Source organism: Danio rerio, chromosome 11 (genome assembly GCF_049306965.1).
Source record: "Danio rerio strain Tuebingen ecotype United States chromosome 11, GRCz12tu, whole genome shotgun sequence".
Taxonomy (NCBI): Eukaryota; Metazoa; Chordata; class Actinopteri; order Cypriniformes; family Danionidae; genus Danio; species Danio rerio.
The window spans coordinates 36,306,392-36,324,433 of record NC_133186.1 but is presented as its reverse complement, the minus strand read 5'-3'; the positions used below and the strand labels follow the sequence as shown (position 1 = coordinate 36,324,433).

The following is an 18,042-nucleotide window of genomic DNA, read 5'->3' as shown; positions in this document are numbered from 1 at the left end:
GGCCGGGGCTAAACAAGACTTCGCACTGAGTGAGTGTTTGTGTGCGGCTTATAAAGGGTACGTGGGTCGTTGACTAGATTCAGATGTGCCTCTGCTGGCCAGCGAGGGGAATGACTGGGACCGAGTCGGTGACAATGATTAACAAATGCTTTACAAGACTACTGACACTTTAATTAATGCTAGTAAATACAATAAAATAACATTAACTAGTGGACCATTATGCTAAAGAGTAACCAAAATGTATGTACATTTATAAAGCTACACTTTATATTAAAGAATCTTTGCGTCAAATTACAAAAAAACAAATAACCGATTATTTTTCTGATGCAGCGTCTATGGGGGCTGGACAATAAATTTGATGTCTCTTCTGGCTGATTTATACAAATCAGTTTAATGTTTCCCTTTTTCTGACAGTCATAAAAAAACTATTATTTTAAAATATTTTTATATATAATATTTTTTATTAGTTTTTTTTCCTGTATTATTTTGACAAATAGAAATGCAAAAAAAGATTTGTTGTTCTCTCACATTCATTGCAATAATCCAGCAGCTTTTTGATAATGAGTTGAACTCTACTTCCTCTCTATGTATGCATTGGATGAACACAATTTGTAGCATATTCCTCTTTCTTTTTCTACTTTGGAAAAGAGAGAATAACAAAGTGTCACTGCCTGAAACGACTCCAAAATGTTTTGCATATTTTCGGAAGGGATTAATTAATACGCATCAGACGCAGCGTGCAAGATTTGTGCTTGTGATGAAGTTTTCAGATCTTTATACTCCAAAGAAATACTCCACAACTACAGAAATACTCCACAACTACAGAAATACTCCACACCTACAAATCAACATCATCCAACATCCCCACAAACAGTTTGGAAAGGTATCTTAAAATAAAGCTTGTGCTTGTATCCAGAAGGTCAAGCATCTTCAGTTTTTGTCAATATTTTGAGCAAAGATTCAACAGATTAAACAATAAAGGCATTTTATTAATCATCCTGTTAATTTTTCCTGGAGTGCCATTATTAGTGGAGGTCACTGTGACCTTTATTAGTGTTATTGAGGAGCAGTGCTCCCAGTGAATCATGGGTTTTTGTGAGTGAGCTCTTTTTATTGGTTTTGTCCTGGCAGAGGTGGTTTTCAGAGCACTTGAGTGGGTGTGATGGGAAAGAACTGAGTGTTCAAATAGCTGGAAATCTGGACGTGTTTCTGAACTCACTGCTCTCTCTCAAAGCCTGCCTCTTTTTGTTTTTTTTTTACTGATTTACACATTCTGCTCTTTGGAAATGTAATGCTGCTTTTTATTTGCTTAAGCAAATAATTAGCTTTAGGTGTTTTACTGAGTCATTTACCAAAAAGTATATTTTTAGTCAATGACTCAGATGTCCTTAGTGAGCAAAAAGCTAAACATTAGATACATGTATGATTCCAGTGGCTCCAGAGTGTGGTCATGAATGGATCTGTATCTTCGTTGAAGACTCTTTAGTGTCCACACCCTTGACTACAGGGACTCGTATTTTAGTCTTTTGCATGGGAAAATTGATGCAGTTTATTTTATTACACAGCTTCTATATATAGCTTATATATAATAATGATAATATGTAATGTAATTCCTTTGACCTCTAAAGGTGCTCTAGCGACTGACGCTAGAGGCCATGGTCTTTAGCCTCCTTGTTAGAGCAACTGACTCCGATACAAAGAATCACCGGTTCGAACTCTGCACAGACCGGGAACTAACAACCATTAATCAAATACATGCTGAACATTACAAATTGTGAAATTGAATGACTACATTAGCCCATATGCCAGTGGTGTCTAAACTCGTCTTGGTGGGCCGGTGTCCTGCAGATTTTAGCTCCAACTTGCCTCAACACACCTGCATGAATGTTCCTAGAAAGCCTAGTAAGAGCTTGATTAGCTAGCCCAGGTGTGTCTGATGGGGTTGGAACTAAACTTTGCAGGACACCGGCACTCCAGGACTGAGTTTGGATACCTCTACCCTGGTAAAAAATCATTCAGATGGGGTGCTAGTGGCTGGGATGCACAAGATTTGCCAGTCTGTCAGGTTTTAGACCATATTGGGCACAGCATGTGTATTAGGATATAACTTAGTTTTTTTTTAACACACTTCGTTATTATTGTTCATTTATTTGTTTGTTGGAAATTAGAACTGAATTTAGAAATATTTTTGAAATAAATCTTTGCGCTTAACAAACGCAATTAATTATTTATAGGCTAATTGATGTCTGTGCGTAAAGGTTTGCCTATCCAAAAGTGAAAGTTAATAATTAATCTCTCATTCTCGCGCTGTAGATGCTCTGTTTAACTGTTTTCTTGCTAGTGAAATACTCAGTTTTTCCACTTACACATACTTTACGTCATGTAAATAGCAAATTTGCTATGGCGCGATGCAACTGACACTTATAGGTAATGGGTGATGAGACTCTGATTGGTTTATTCTCAAAACACATCTATAACTCATTAAGAGAATAAGCTCAACTCTGTTAGACCATGCGCCGCACCGCAAAGTGGATTTTTCCATCCGTATATTAGCAAAAGTGGATTCTGACACGCCCCTAATGTGTTTGCGTCCTGCGCTTTGTGCATGGATAGTCAAAATAGAGCCCAAAGTCTGCCATGTAAATAGCACATGCGATATAGTGTGACACAACTGACTCTTAAGGGGAATAGGAGATGTGACTCTGATTGGTTTAATCTCAAAACACACCTATAACTCATTAAGAGAATAAGTTCAAACCTGTTAGACCATGCGCCTTGGCACAAAGCAGATTTTTACATCCTTAAAATATCAAAAGTGGATTCAAAAACACCCTTAATGCTTTTGCGCCCTGCGCTTTGGACTTTGCGCCTGGATCGTCAACATAGAGCCCAATAAGTCAACTTTAGAATTATCAATAGTTATATTCTGATGTCATTACTTTACTGTGCATTAATGACCAGGGGCCTCATGTATCAACGCTGCGTACGCACAAAAACTTTGCATATGCCAGGTTGCACACTCAGAATCGCTCACGTTTGGATTTACTAACAATGAACTAAACGTGGGAATGTGCGCAGCCAGCTTTCTGGCTGGCGTACGCACATTTTTTGTGCTTGTCTGTTTTATTTCCATTGGCGACTCTTAGAGGCAGTTGTGTTAAATTCCTCTCTACAAAGTGTCTGAGCCTTGCAATGGCAGCTGTATGAGACGGGTTCATCTAGCAGGTATATAAGGTTTCCATACCATACAGTTGACCAGCTAAACATTAAAGCACAATTTGCAGCGGTCGCCTGTTTTCCCAATGTAATCTGAGCTATCTACTGCACGCACATTTCTATAAAGACACTATCTGAAGGTGAATTTGCATGCGTGAATCAGAAACATTTCCATTCAATAAATGTGCAAATAAAATATGATGCACAGACTTATTAATGATTCCTACTTTTCTTTCTCGTGATAAATAGTAGGCAAAATCTGATATGTAGTGGGGGAAAAAAGAAGAAAGAGATCATCAGACGCTGGATTCGAACTGAGTTCATGCTAGAACGTGTGAAAGCATGTTGACATGCGTCTTACAAGCTGCGCCACTGAGACTGTTGTGGGTATTGCAACATTTTACACCTATAAACCACACTATTTCTTTTTAATTCACTCAGTGCGATGTTCAGACCCAACTGTGTTAACCGCATCAGCTAAACTCTCCCTCTCTATTTTTTTCTTTTGTTGTTAATTCCGGAGAACAAACTTGCAAATAACACCGCTTTTCTCCGGTCTACCTCCGAAAGCAGCACCTCCAATTCACATTCTGTTCAAAGTTTCTCTTTTTGTTTGCTTTTGCCTTTGCTTTTTCGTTGGGCTTTGCCAAAGTAGTCATTAGAATATTCATACGGGGGAGGAGGCAGGGAGGGGTTTTGTGTTCGTGCATGTTGCGCTCAGTTTCACGTTCATTCGGATGTACAAAAGAATATGCGTGAGATTCGGCGTACGCAGTGTTTCATACATCTGAATTTTTTTCTGCGTACGCACATTTACAGCTTTGTGCGTACGCAATGTTTTAGTATGATTTCCACGCAAGTCTTCATACATGAGGCCCCAGGACATATTTAAAGTCTGTTGAAGTCCACCATTCAAAGTCTATTCAAAATGTAGTATTTAACCAACAGTAGACCTACACATAATAGTATAAATGTTGTTTTATCATATGTTTGAGAAATAACAAGTATAACAATAATTATAGCCTACTCATATTAACTTTTATTTTACATCTATAGAATAGTGAGAAAAACGTGATCTTTATTTTAAGCAAAAAATAAAATAAAAAATGTGCTTCTCGTTTTAGCCAGAATCGTGCAGCTCTACAATATATGTTTGTATACTGTGTATGTAGATTTATATATTATTGCATATATGTGTATGTTTGAGAAAGTTTATTTTTTTAGATATAAAATATATATGTACTGTGTATGATACACATTATATATATATTTAGCTATTTATGAAAAAATATTTTGGTTAATTTTTTGTTAATATGTATGTGTGTGTATCACATAAAAAATAAAAAATATACAGTTGAAGTCAGAATTATTAGCCCCCCCTGAATTATTAAACACCCTGTTTATTTTTTCCCCAATTTCTGTTTAATGGAGAGGAGATTTTTTTTTCAGCACATTTCTAAACATAATAGTTTTAACAACTTATCTCTAATAACTAAATTTATTTTATCTTTGCCATGATGACAGTACAGAATATTTGACTAGATATTTTTCAAGACACTTCTATACAGCTTAAAGTGACATTCAAAGGCTTAACTAGGTTAATTAGCTTAACTAGGCAGGTTAGAGTAAATAGGCAAGTTATTGTATAACGATGGTTTGTTCTGCAGATAGTCAGAAAAAAAATTAGCTTAAAAGGGCTAATAATTTTGTCCTTTAAATGGTGTTAAAAAATTATTAACTGCTTTTATTCTAGCCGAAATAAAACAAATAAGGCTTTCTCCAGAAGAAAAAACATTATCAGACATACTGTGAACATTTCTTTGCTCTGTTCAACATCATTTGGGAAATATTTAAAATAGAAGAAAAAATTCAAAGGGGGGCTAATAATTCTGACTTCAACTGTATGTAACGTAATATACAAACTTTTATTTTGGATGTGATTAATCACGCACTACTTTTTAAATTAAAATTAAAACATGGAAAACAGTTGTCATTTTATTTAAGAATTCATTATAATATTTAATTTTTATTATTATATGCATTTATAATTCTCCTTACATTTCCACCAGGGTGAGCAAGGAAGAGCAGGGCAGCCAGGTTATCGTGGCGATGAGGGTCCTGCTGGGCCAGAGGTGGGTTAATGTTAACTAGCCTTGATAACCCTTCACCTTGACCTGTTTGATCTATCTTATACAACTGATCTCCATCATATATCTCGTATCTGTGTTTTAGGGAGATAAAGGGCCCAGAGGAATCAAAGGGGCTCCAGGAGACAGAGGCCTGATGGGAGAGAGGGTAAGTTAGTCCTGTTGAACTTCACAGCTGGTTTAACAAACAAGTGCTGGTTATCTATGACCATAATGCTTTGTGTTTCTGCTCAGGGTGAAGACGGACCTCCAGGAAACGGGACGGAGGGTTGTGCTGGCTTTCAGGTACAGCAAATTTCTGTTGATTAAATGTTTTGCCAATTAAAGTCATATTTAGTGAGTGTATGCATTGCTTATGTGTCTTTTGTGTCTGATTTTAGGGTTATCCTGGTCCAAGGGGAGATCCTGGAGCACCTGTAAGTATCCTGATGATCATTGCAGTTAATTGCTGGGAACCAATGCTAGAGTTCACATTCATTTCTTCTGCTTTGAAACTGATTTTGATTTGATTAATAACACTTTTGGCCCTCTAATATGGTTGTTTGCAGTCAAATTTGACCATAATTAATAGATTTTCTTATGAAATGAACATATTACTTTTCATTTGAAGAAAATTTTCTTTAGTATTTTTTTTTTTTTTTGAGGGGATTTCATTAAAATACATTTGCTAATTATACATTTTATGTTTATATATAGTGTGAGAAAAACACACATTAATTCTGTTTTTGAAGTTGATAAACAACTGTTTAAAATTTGTAAAGAAGAGTGGAGGGTTGTTAAATTATTATATATACCTCATTAAAACTGTGGGTCTTTTCAAAATAAAATAAAATAAAATAAAATAAAATAAAATAAAATAAAATAAAATAAAATAAAATAAAATAAAATAAAATAAAATAAAATAAAATAAAATAAAATAAAATAAAATAAAAAAAATAAAATGAAATAAAATAAAAAAATATATATAATTTATTTTTGTATATAATGTAAAAAAATTTCAAATAGTCATTACAAAACAAAACAAATAAAAAAATAAAATAAATGATAAATTAAAAATATATAAATGAATAAACATATAGTATAAAAAATATATATTGATTAATGAAATATGGAAATATATTTAATTAATTTATAATAAATATATTTGATAAATTGTGCATATAGCCCATAATGCCTGTTTTGAAATATCTGTTACTTTGTATTAGGTTTTTTTTTCTAAATAATTATAATTTTTTTTATAAATAATTTTATTATAAATGTGTGAAATATTCAAATGTAAATTGTATTTTATAAATAATGTATTCACAAACACTAATTCTGTTTTTGAAGTTATGATTATGGTATTATGACAAACAATTTATAAAAATGAGCAAAGAACTCCAAAGGGTTGTTATTATTATATATTCCTTAATCCTAAAAACTATGGGTAATTTCAAAACAAAATAAAATTAAATAAAAAACAGTAATAAAAAATAAATTAATTAAATAAATTAAATCTAAAAAATAATAAAATAAAAATATCTATTAATGAATGAATATATTTACTGACTATATTAATGAATATAATGTGAATATATTTAATTAATATAAAATAAATATATTTAATGAATTATGCAAATGACCCGTAATGCTGGTTTTGACATTTTTGTTATTTTGTATGACATTTTTATTTTCAACATTTTTTTCTAATTAATTATAATACATTTTATTTTTATATATAATGTAAAAAACACACTAATTCTACTTTTGAAGTAATGAATATGAAATTATCATACTCTAACAACTCTAAAAAAATGAGCAACGAACAACAGAAGATTGTTTAATTATTATATATACCTCACTAAAAACTGTGGTTATTTTCAAAATAAAATAAAATATAATAAGATAAAATAAAATAAAATGTATATATAAATAAATAAATAATTAATATATACTAAATAAATTTAATAAATTATGCAAATAACCCATAATGCTTTTACATTTTTTTATTACATACGTTATTTTTATTTTATACAGTTTTTTTCTAAATAATTATATTATAAATGTGTAAAATATTCAATGTAAAAATTCTAAATTTAATTTTTAGATATAATGTAAAAAAACAAAAAACACGCTAATTCTATTTTCATAAACAACTCTGAAAAATTTGCAATGAAAGACAGAGGGTTGTTAAAAGATTATTTATACCTCCCTAAAAACTCTGAGTCAAAATAAAATAAAATAAAATAAAATAAAATAAAATAAAATAAAATAAAATATAAAATAAAATAAAATAAAATAAAATAAAATAAAACAAAATAAAATACCTATGAATAAATATAGTAGAATGAATATATGAATATATTCAATGAATATATTGATGAATGTACTGTAATAATATATAATGAATATGTTTGATAAATTACACATATAACCTGTAAACTTTATTACTTTGTATTAGTTTTTATTTTTACTTTTTTTTCCATATTTATTTTATTGTTTCTTTGATCCCTGTGGAAAAATGAATCGTGAAAATCCCCTATCATGCACTCCTCAACCAAGTGTATAAATCACGTCTGCGGTTATCACTAAATTCCAAATGATCTACCTGCTAAAAGATAGCCTCCATATGGAAGCTGACTTTATTAATATCAAGAATGATTCACATGATTTGTTAGTGGTTTTTATTAGCGTTCCTAACCACTGATTCACAAATGTAATGAATCATTAGGGGGGTTTAGTGAATATGTGTCTCTCAGTAGGGAAACACAACAGCTGAATGTGCTCATGGCAGCAGATGTAAATTGTCTAGACTGAGACACAGAGTCCAGACGTTATGAGGAGACACTTGACGAGCTGACGCAGCACAGATAATTCCTCTCATCTAATCTCTCTCTCTTACGTTTTCTCGAACTTCTCACTTTCAAGGGTGGAAAAGGAACCCCAGGACCCAAGGGAGATGATGGAGAGCCGGGTGACACTGGATTAGATGTGAGTCCGTTTAAATGCATCTCTGCTCATTGCTGTGTATCACTTTATTTGAGGATGTCCCCTCTTTCAAAGTGCTTTCCATAGCGATCTTAACACTTCTGTTTTTTATTTCCATTTTGACCTTTCCATGAAATCCTTCTCTTATAAAGGAATGCACTGGGTTCAAGACAAGTGAAGCACTATATTCAAGGGTTTAAAAAGGGTTTAGTTATCATGCAAACTAGGCCTGCACAGTATATAATTTCAGCATACATCATTTGCAATGGTCACATCACAGGATTTGCAATTTTGAGTTCATATATTATTATATTTTATATTATAATTGATCATTCAGTGATTTTTAAAAGCATTAAAAGAATAAGAAAATAAGAATATATTCGAATAAGAATGGTAGGACTGTGGCTCAATGGTTAGCACTGTCGCCTCACAGTAACAAGGTCGCTGGTTCGAGTCTCAGCTGGACCAGTTGGCATTGCTGTGTAGAGTTTGCATGTTCTCCCTGTGTTCGCGTGGGTTTCCTTAAGGGGCTCCGGTGTTCAGATAACAACAACTTTGAAGATCCTAAAAGTTCATAAAAGTTTCATTAAATGATTAAAAACTGTCACCGTAATATTAAAAATCAATCTCCGTTAATGTCTTTGGCTGCATTTACACTGCAGATATTGATGGTCAATTCCGATTTTGTGACTGTATCCGATTTTTTTGATGACCTGCTTACATCATCATTTAAAAGCGGCTCGTATCCGATCGTCTGCATTTACAGAGCACACGGCAAAGGTGCAATGACCTGGAAAAAAAGAGCAGGTGCTGACTCAGCTAATAATAAAAGAACACTCTTTTCTCTATTCCTGTATGTAATCTGTTCGCAGCTTTTGACAAGCTGTTTTGCTATAGTTTGACAGAAAGGTTCTCATTTGTCCATCTTCTTTTGATATATAGGCTTTTTTAAAACTTTAGGCATCTTAATATCATGTACATGGCGTTATTTATGCGTGTGATGTGTGCACTAGTTTTATATTAGTTTATATTGGTTATGTGGCGGACATTGCACTCTCTCGCTCTCGTTAACATGCTTAAATACCTGTGCTATATGACAATATGAAAGCTATTTAAGTCCTCGTGTATGAGATTTAAGGTGTGGGACTCTGCTGAAGTCTGTTCTGAAACGAATGCGTCGATCAGGCTTGACTTCATTCGCAATGGTTTTTAATGACATGCGACTCGCATTGACAGGTGAAAATCCAATCTACCTGCTTACACTGCAGACACGAGAACACAGATCCGAGTGATATCGGATAAATTTCCACATATGATGAACAAGGCCTGAATCTGATTTGACTAAATCGGAATCCATGTGATTTGTTCCTGCTTGCACATACATGGGCCATATCTGTTCTGTGCCACATGGAAGAAAAAAAATCAGGATTAAGTCAATTGAACAGTGCAGTGCAAAAAGTAATCTAAAATAGTGTCAATAAAGTAATGATAACTGTGGCCATATCTCCATTCTTGTCAAAAAAGGAGACTAAACTAAGTAGGAAATTATAGCAAACAAATGAAACTCTTGTCCCTCTAATGCAGGGGTGGACAACCCTGTTCCTGGAGAGCCACCTTCTTGCAGATTTCAGTTGCAACCCATATCAAACAACTGCATCAAGCAACTGAAATCTGCTGGAAGGTGGCTCTCCAGAAACAGGGTTGGCCACCCCTGCTCTAATGAATGTCCAGATAACCACATTATTGAAAACCTTAAACTTTATAAAAGTGTCATTAAGTGATTGATAACTGTGTCTATAATAATAATAATCTTTGTTAGTGTTATAGGATAGTAATTTGTAAAATTGTCAATAAAGTAAAGATGTGGCTATATTTCAATAGTCAGTCAAAACTGAATAAAAAATTAGCATTAAATGTCATTAAAGCATTATTAAATGTCATTAAAGCATTATTAAATCAATCCATATGAATGGATTAATTGTTAATCGGGTGCACATGATAAAAAGGTTTACACTTGGCACAGGACTGGAAATGAAATGGCAGCTAAAGAAAGTAGCATTTTCCCTCTATTGAATGCCCAAATGACCTCAACTTTAAAGGCCCTAAAAGTTCATTAAAATGCCTTTAATTGATTGATAACTGTAATAAAAATCCATCTTTGTTAATGTCATAAAAAAATAATCTAAAACATGGTCAATAAGGTGATGATGACTGTGGCTATCACAATCTTTCATCGTTTTTGTAAAAAAAAAGAAAATTAGCAAACAAATGAAACTCTTGTCCCTCTATTGTAAGTCCACGTAAACAAACTTTGACCATTAAAAAAGACCATTAAAGCATCTTTAAATTAATCCATATGAATAGAGCAGGTAAATCTGAGACCGCTTTATATGATGAACAGATTTACCATCAAATATTGTACGGTAGAGACTGAGGCTTAATCTTTATGAATTTTTCGGATCTTCTACATGTTAGTAATCAGCTCTTATAATGGAGGGTCAAAAATTGTCAGGCGTCTTAAAAAGATCTTTATTTGTGTGTCGAAGATTAAACAAATCGTCAATGCTGAGAAAATAGCGAGATGTATGTTCATTTCTGAATGATGTGTCTCTTTAAGAATTTGTCCAGCTCTCTTGTGTATCAGTCACACATACATCATAGTCTCAGCGTTTTGTTGAGTTCAGACAGCTGTGTGTTTCTTGTTGTTATGGATTCAAGGAAGCAAAGTTCAAGATACTTGTCTTTTTTTGAGGAGGAGGAGGAGGGTGAAGTATTTTTTTTATTTACTGTAGTTTCAAGCATTTCAAAGGAAGTCTTAAGATGCTTGATTTCACCACAGTTATATGTGTGTGTGAAAATCAAGACAGAGCCAAGTTATCTTTTTTGATAAACAGGGTAAACATTGTGATCTTGAATGCATGCATTAATAAACAGTCCATTTTAGAGACATCTATGCTAATAAATCCGTTTGGATAAACAAGCAGACTTGACAGCAGAAATTCGCTGGATGTTCATGTTTTAGACTTTTCTAACGCCAGACTTCTCAGCTGGTTTACATTCTTTTTAACGGCCCCCACACACACTTTCAGTCCAACAGATGGATCTGAAAACAACATGTGCTGCTGAAGAGCCACAGATTTGGACCCAGTGCTGTTTTCTGTGTCTGATGATTGATTTTAGATCATGGAAGTAGTGGTGAAGTGGTTTGGACTTGGTCAGTGAACTCAGGACTCCTGCTGTCTGCTTTAGTTTTGTTACGTGGTTTTAGAAAATCTGATGGGACGGTTGATGTAACACTGTCAGTACAGAGGTACCATTGTAGTTGAGGCACTATTGCTATTTTTGGCCAATCACAATGGTTGATTTCACCACTGTAGAAACACCTGCTCTTTTTAAAGGATGTATCCATGATCTAGTTTTAAAGGGATAGTTCACACAAAAATGAAAAAATTCTGTAAACTTTAATTTGTATAACGCTTTTCACAATAATTATTGCTTCAAGGCAGCTTTATAAAAGGTGCACCAAGAATATACTAGGTTTAGATTTTTCATTAGTTTTAGTTTTTATTTAATTTTGACATTTTGTTTTCAAATTCAGTAAGTTTTATTAGGTTTAGAGGGAGATTTATTCGTTTTTATATTTTGAAATTTGCTTTGTTTTAGATAAGTTTTTATTAGTTTCAGTATTAGCGTTAAAATCTCAAGACCTGTAACCATTTAATTCCATAGTAGGAAAAGTACTATTGAAGTCAATGATTACAGGTTTCCAACTTCAGAATATCTTCCTTTGTGTTTAACAGAAGAAAGAACCCCAAACGGGTATGATGATGTTAATATAGACAGAATTTTCAGTTTTGGGGGAACTACCCCTTTAAGTTTATTAGCAATACTTTCTGGTTTTATTTTTAATCATATTATCACAACCCCTAAGCTGAGATTGAGTTCACACTTGAATTATGTTTATACTAAAAACTGAAGTTTTTCATTTGCATATTTAAATGTTTTGATGACAATAAAGTAAAAATAATGTGGAAAACTTTTATACTAATTATGTCCTAATCCGCTGAACTTTCTGTATACCTTTTGATATTCTTTAGTTTTTTTTTAATTATTGTTTTTTAATATATTTTAAAACTCTTAGATTATTGCTCAGATTTTCACTTAAGCCCTGTCCACATGAACACGGGTATTTTCATAACAGCACCTTTTCTACGCGGTTTGCTGTTTGTTCACATGAAAACGCAGTGTCAGGTGACTGAAACGGCAACTTTTAGAAAACTCCGGTCAGGGTAAAGATTTTTCAAAACTCTGGGTACAGTGTAGTTGTGTGGACGCTGAAATCGAAGTTTTAGCCTCATGACATCAGCGTGTGCGCTGTTTTCTACTTTCTGATTGGCCAACACGGCTGGGTTCACTCCATTTGCGGCAAATGAATCGCGTATTCCACATTGTTCAACCGTGGGATGGTAATCCACCTTTGTACTAACTGTACATTTCCATTGAGTAGAATGCAAATGAATTTACTCACAAAATTAAATTCCCTGTTTGATGCAAACTCAATATAAAAGTGTTATTATTGCCACTTGTTGGTTTGGCATGCCCATTACTTGCATCATAGTGCGTTTTTGCATGTGTTCATGTAGAAAGAGATTTTTCTTTTTGGACGAAAGCGGAGAAAAGTCTGTTATTCAAATACCTGTGTACGTCTGGACATGGCCTAAAGTTGATTCTGGATTTAATTTGACATCCTAAAGCAAAACTGAATCTCCAACCTAGTCATATCAATATAATCATTCATAGAAATGCAGGTAAATATTGGCATTTATTATACTGTGTCCTAACAAGCACAGAAAAGTGCACTGCACTCCTAACCAAATGGATAGGTTTATAGACTAATAAATGAATATTAAACGTCATTAACATTATTAATAGAACATGCTGAGGGATTTATGTTATTTTAGGACTGGTTAGTCAAGTTTAAACAAAATGTTCATGAAAATATTATGCAAACTATCTATTGACTCTTTCAATAAATGTTACGTAAAATGGTATTCAAACTTATATGGTAACATTTAAAACTGAAGAAAGCACATAATCAGCACCAGAGATGATTATTGTCATAGTAGTTTATGCTGTTGTCAGAAAACATTTTCAAAAAACTTCTCACGTCATACTTAAGACAAAATCTCCTTTTAACATGGAAAAGATATGTGTGAGAAATTACTTTTCAAAGCAGTCAGATATGCAATTTTTGCCTGACAGACAATAAATCAAGGGGAAAATTCCAGAGTTGCTTAGTACTTGAGCCATATTTACAGATTTCTAAATTGACCAATTATGCAACGACTAAGCAACCACCCAGGCCTCTGTAGCAAGGTCATAGCAGTACACTAAACTACTTTACATTTAAGTAAATCAGAAACATCTCACACTTATTGAGTGTTTACGCTTTTAAGGAGATCTCCTCATCTTCCAATTGTACAGGCTGTTGTTTTTTGTCCCAGTTGATCCCACACATGTGCAAACATTTCAAAGATGCAATCATTCTCTCTCCGGTCTGTGTTTACAAGTGGAAATTTTCCGATTTCATCCCAAAATAAACAGCTCTGCCTGTCTGGGGTGGTCAGAAACCACCAGTAGCCTTCAAGCGCCTTAAAACAGAGGGTTTTGAACCCATGCATTCATCATTCAGACTTATTCCCATCAGGAGCTGCACGTCTGCAGGGACTTGACAGAAACCCGGCTGCAGATATAATAGCTAATGTTATTGTTTGTGTTGTCTTGCTGTGCTCTTCTGCAGCGCAAATGTTTGAGGAAATGTCCCACACGTTCAGTGCTTTGATCGTTTTTGTCTATTTTGCACATCTGCAGGATTATGATTGCATTGCTCAGTTGATCTAATCAGCAGGCACTTTTTGTGCTGTTTGTTTTTTGTAACTCAAGAATTCAAGCTTCCCAATGCAATACGCTGTGAAGCGGGACAACACATGGGCTGCAAACTTTGAGATGTCCGATAATAGACTGCATTTCATTATGTCATTTCCTTGCATCTGGATCAGGACTGTGTGGTATGACACTATATACAGTAGTGTTTATATCTCATATTGTCTCTCTCCATCTTACATACTCGCAAAATTTAAGCCATTATTTTAGATCATAATGAAACCATTAAGGTGACGCAGTGGCACAGTAGTGCTGTGGCCTCACAGCAAGAAGGTCGCTGGTTCGAGACTCGGCTGGGTCAGTTGGCGTTTCAATGTGGAGTTTGCATGTTCTCCCTGCGTTTGCGTGGGTTTCCTTCGGGTGCTCTGGTTTCCCCCACAGTCCAAAGACATGTGGTACAGGTGAATTGGGTAGGCTAAATTGTCCGTAGTGTATGGGTGTGAATGAGTCTGTGTGAGTGTTTGCCAGGGATGGGTTGCGGCTCAAAGGGCAGTCGCTGCATAAAAGGGTGCTGGATAAGTTGGCGGTTCATTCCGCTTTGGCGACCCCAGATTAATAAAGGGACTAAGAAGAAAAGAAAATGAATGAATGAAACCATTAAATTTTACGTTTGAATTTGTATAATTTAATTTTTACAAAATATCAGTTCAGTTTCCTTTTTTTTGAAGTTCAAAACATCACAGTAGATGTACTGCAGAACTTATGTTTCATAAAAAAAAACATCAGAACATAAAAAACATCAGTAAACACTATCAAACCCTAACATGCCAAAAAAGCTTTTGTAATTTCATAAATATATAAAAAATACAGTTATGTATAAAATATAAACCAATTTAAAATCACAGAAAGTAATGCATAAATGCTTATTGCACAATTTGTTATTGACATATGCGCTAATTTACTGTTTATACACTTTTCAAATATACATATATAATGATTACCCTGTTAAAAGATTACCATTTTACCAGAATTTAAAGGTTTTTGTTATTTATAATTTGTAGAATTTTTATATATTTATTTTTGTAAATAGATTTCCAGTATATATGGATCTATGTATTATTTATATTTTATATAGTTCAAGATTTATATATTAGACTTATATAATATATAAAGATAAATTTATGTTTATAAATAGCATGATATAAAATATCCGTGATATTATAAAACTATTTATTTCAATCCTTATGATTTAATGTATTAGTGATAATATTCATTAGGCATTGAGATATAGACTAACAAAATAGAATAATAAACATAATATATATCCACAATGTACATTTTTTTAAGCTGATCCAAATGAGTCCATTGAACTTATATTATGTTAAACTGACTTAAAACAGTTTGCCTAACTTATAAAATTAAGTTAGAACATGATTAACTTAGTTTAATAAGTTATAATGACCTAAAACATATGCTGTCAGGACTAATTGATCATGTAATGTTTTACAGTGCATGTACTGTACTGTATGTGCATGTTTGTGTGAATAAAGCATTATATCAAATTTTAAAAAGTAAATATATAAATAAAGATGTACAATAGGTATAAAAAAAAAACATGATATATAATGACCGTGTCATCATAAATGAGCTTTTTATTGTTAATTGCACCACTCATGCATATTTTTGAATGGTGAGGTGAACGTCAGCTGTAAACAAATCACACATGCTTGTATCAAAGCTCTGAGCTCATGTTTAATTTCTACATCAAAACAATCTGAGTGGCTTCATTGTGGTTGAACAAGCCGACACAAATACATATGCCTGCACGCTTTCATCTTCGGTCATCTGGAGTGGATTTCTGGTGATCTAACGCCCAGACCGATTCCCTATTCATCACTGTGTTTGTCTTCCTGCATGCAACTCCGCAAACGTCAAGGAAGCGGTGGAGACGTGCATATGTGGAAGAAATGTTTCTCGGCTGTCTGCATTTCATGGCTCTTTCTTTAGAAACGACATTTTCTAATTTTAAAACGCATGTCCTTTCTCACACCAAATGTTGAGAGGGCAGAGAGAGGTTTTTGTTTGTTTGTTTGAGCTGTGATTGAATGCACACTTGAATGTTTAGGCTTCAGAAAGGCTGTATTAATCATTGGGGATGTTTACATGCCACGCACGTTTTGCAGCAGATGTGTGTAAACTGTTTATGCATAGTGATCTTTCTACTGGAGACGTACTGTATATCCTTTCTTTGGTCATCTAGTTTTGCTGATGTCTGCATTTTTATACAACTTTCTTCTTACATTTAGACATGTGAGTTATTAAATTAGCATTAAGATATTAAACTTATTACAAATTGTGCATATTAAATTAAGTGAAGTTTTTAAACTAATTTCGAGAGGAGCACGTGATATAATTGACTGTAGCTGGCCACCTATCTACACTCATTAGTTAGCCAGTCAGATCTATCCTAACTCACTATAAGTAGTTTAGCTAGATATTACTCCCTTATCTTCGTTTTCCGAAGAAACCCCCCATCCACCCCTTTCTCCTCCTTTTCTCCTTTGCAAAAAAAAAGGGGGAGCTCTCGAGAACCACCCGATCTCATACTCCCCTCACATGCTCTATGGACCTGGCGGGAGCCCTGGGCTCAACTATCTCCGAGCTCAGGGTTCTCTCCCGGGACAGCATGCCAAACCTGCTTACAGTTGTCAAGCAATATCTAAGTGTGAACTCTTGAAATACTGTATAGTTTTATTTAATTTTTATTATACACTGTAAAAAATGGCTGTGATTTCAACGGTAAAAACTGTAAAAATGCTACAGTACAAGTCTGTAACCTGGTTAACGGTATGTTTCTATAATATATACGGCGAATAACCGTAAATTGACTTTCCCAGAATTCCCTGCATGGCACATAACTTTTTACGCATTTGTTTGACATTAATATGGATCTTTTTAGTTGTTTCCCCATCAGTTATGCACATTAAAGATTTATGTTACATCTAATGTTGATAAACAATGTTTATTTCATGACATTAATTTTATGCGTGTTACCATACAGGTGTTTAGTAGCTGTGTGAATGACACTGAGCACCTTTTATATGCTGATACTCTTTTCTGCTTATGGGAAAAGTTGATTGTGATGAGCATTGGCTCTATATGTAACTTCCTCATCACCACCTGCATGTGGGTGTGCTAACATGTCTAACTGTGTAACAAAAAATGTGTAAATGTTGATCATTCAAAATACAGACATATTACCTCTATAAATTAATAAAATACGGTAATTTACCATAAAAATAAAAAAGTATTTTTACAATTTTTACCGTGTTTTTAACGGTAAAGTACTGGCAACCACAGCTGCCGTTTTTTTACCGTAAATTTTATGGATTTATTTTTTACAGTGTAATAATTTGGCATGACAAAGTGAAAATAATAATTAATTAGTTGATATTTTGTAATATAATATTCAAATCAGGTGACACTGGCACAGTGGTTAGCACTGTCTCCTCGATGCAAGAAGGTCACTGGTCCGAGCCTCAGCTGGGTCAGTTGGCATTTCTGTGTATAGAGTTTGCATGTTGTCCCTGTGTTGGCGTGGGTTTCCTCCGGGTGCTCCGCTTTCCCCCACAGTCCAAAGACTTTTTAATTGAATAAACAAAATTGTCCATAGTGTTTGATGAGTGTGTATGGATATTTCCTAGTACAGGTCATCGTATATTATATAGGTTGTAAGCATCACCTCAAGCAAACGGTGAAAAATCATCCACTGCAAATGGTGAAGGCGAATTGCAAATCACTTCAGAAGTTTGTCTTGCAAGTTACCATG

At 33.8% G+C, this 18,042-nt stretch overlaps 1 protein-coding gene across 1 annotated transcript in view; it reads left to right on the top strand.

Annotated features, from left to right (window-relative positions):
• The window catches only part of col6a1 (collagen, type VI, alpha 1), a 69,232-nt gene that overhangs the window by 30,576 nt on the left and 20,614 nt on the right, over positions 1-18,042 (top strand). The window contains exons 21-25 of the mRNA XM_068224238.1: positions 5,286-5,348; positions 5,449-5,511; positions 5,598-5,648; positions 5,744-5,779; positions 8,271-8,333. Coding sequence (XP_068080339.1) covers positions 5,286-5,348; positions 5,449-5,511; positions 5,598-5,648; positions 5,744-5,779; positions 8,271-8,333 — 276 coding nt within the window. The remainder of the gene's footprint in view (positions 1-5,285; positions 5,349-5,448; positions 5,512-5,597; positions 5,649-5,743; positions 5,780-8,270; positions 8,334-18,042) is intronic.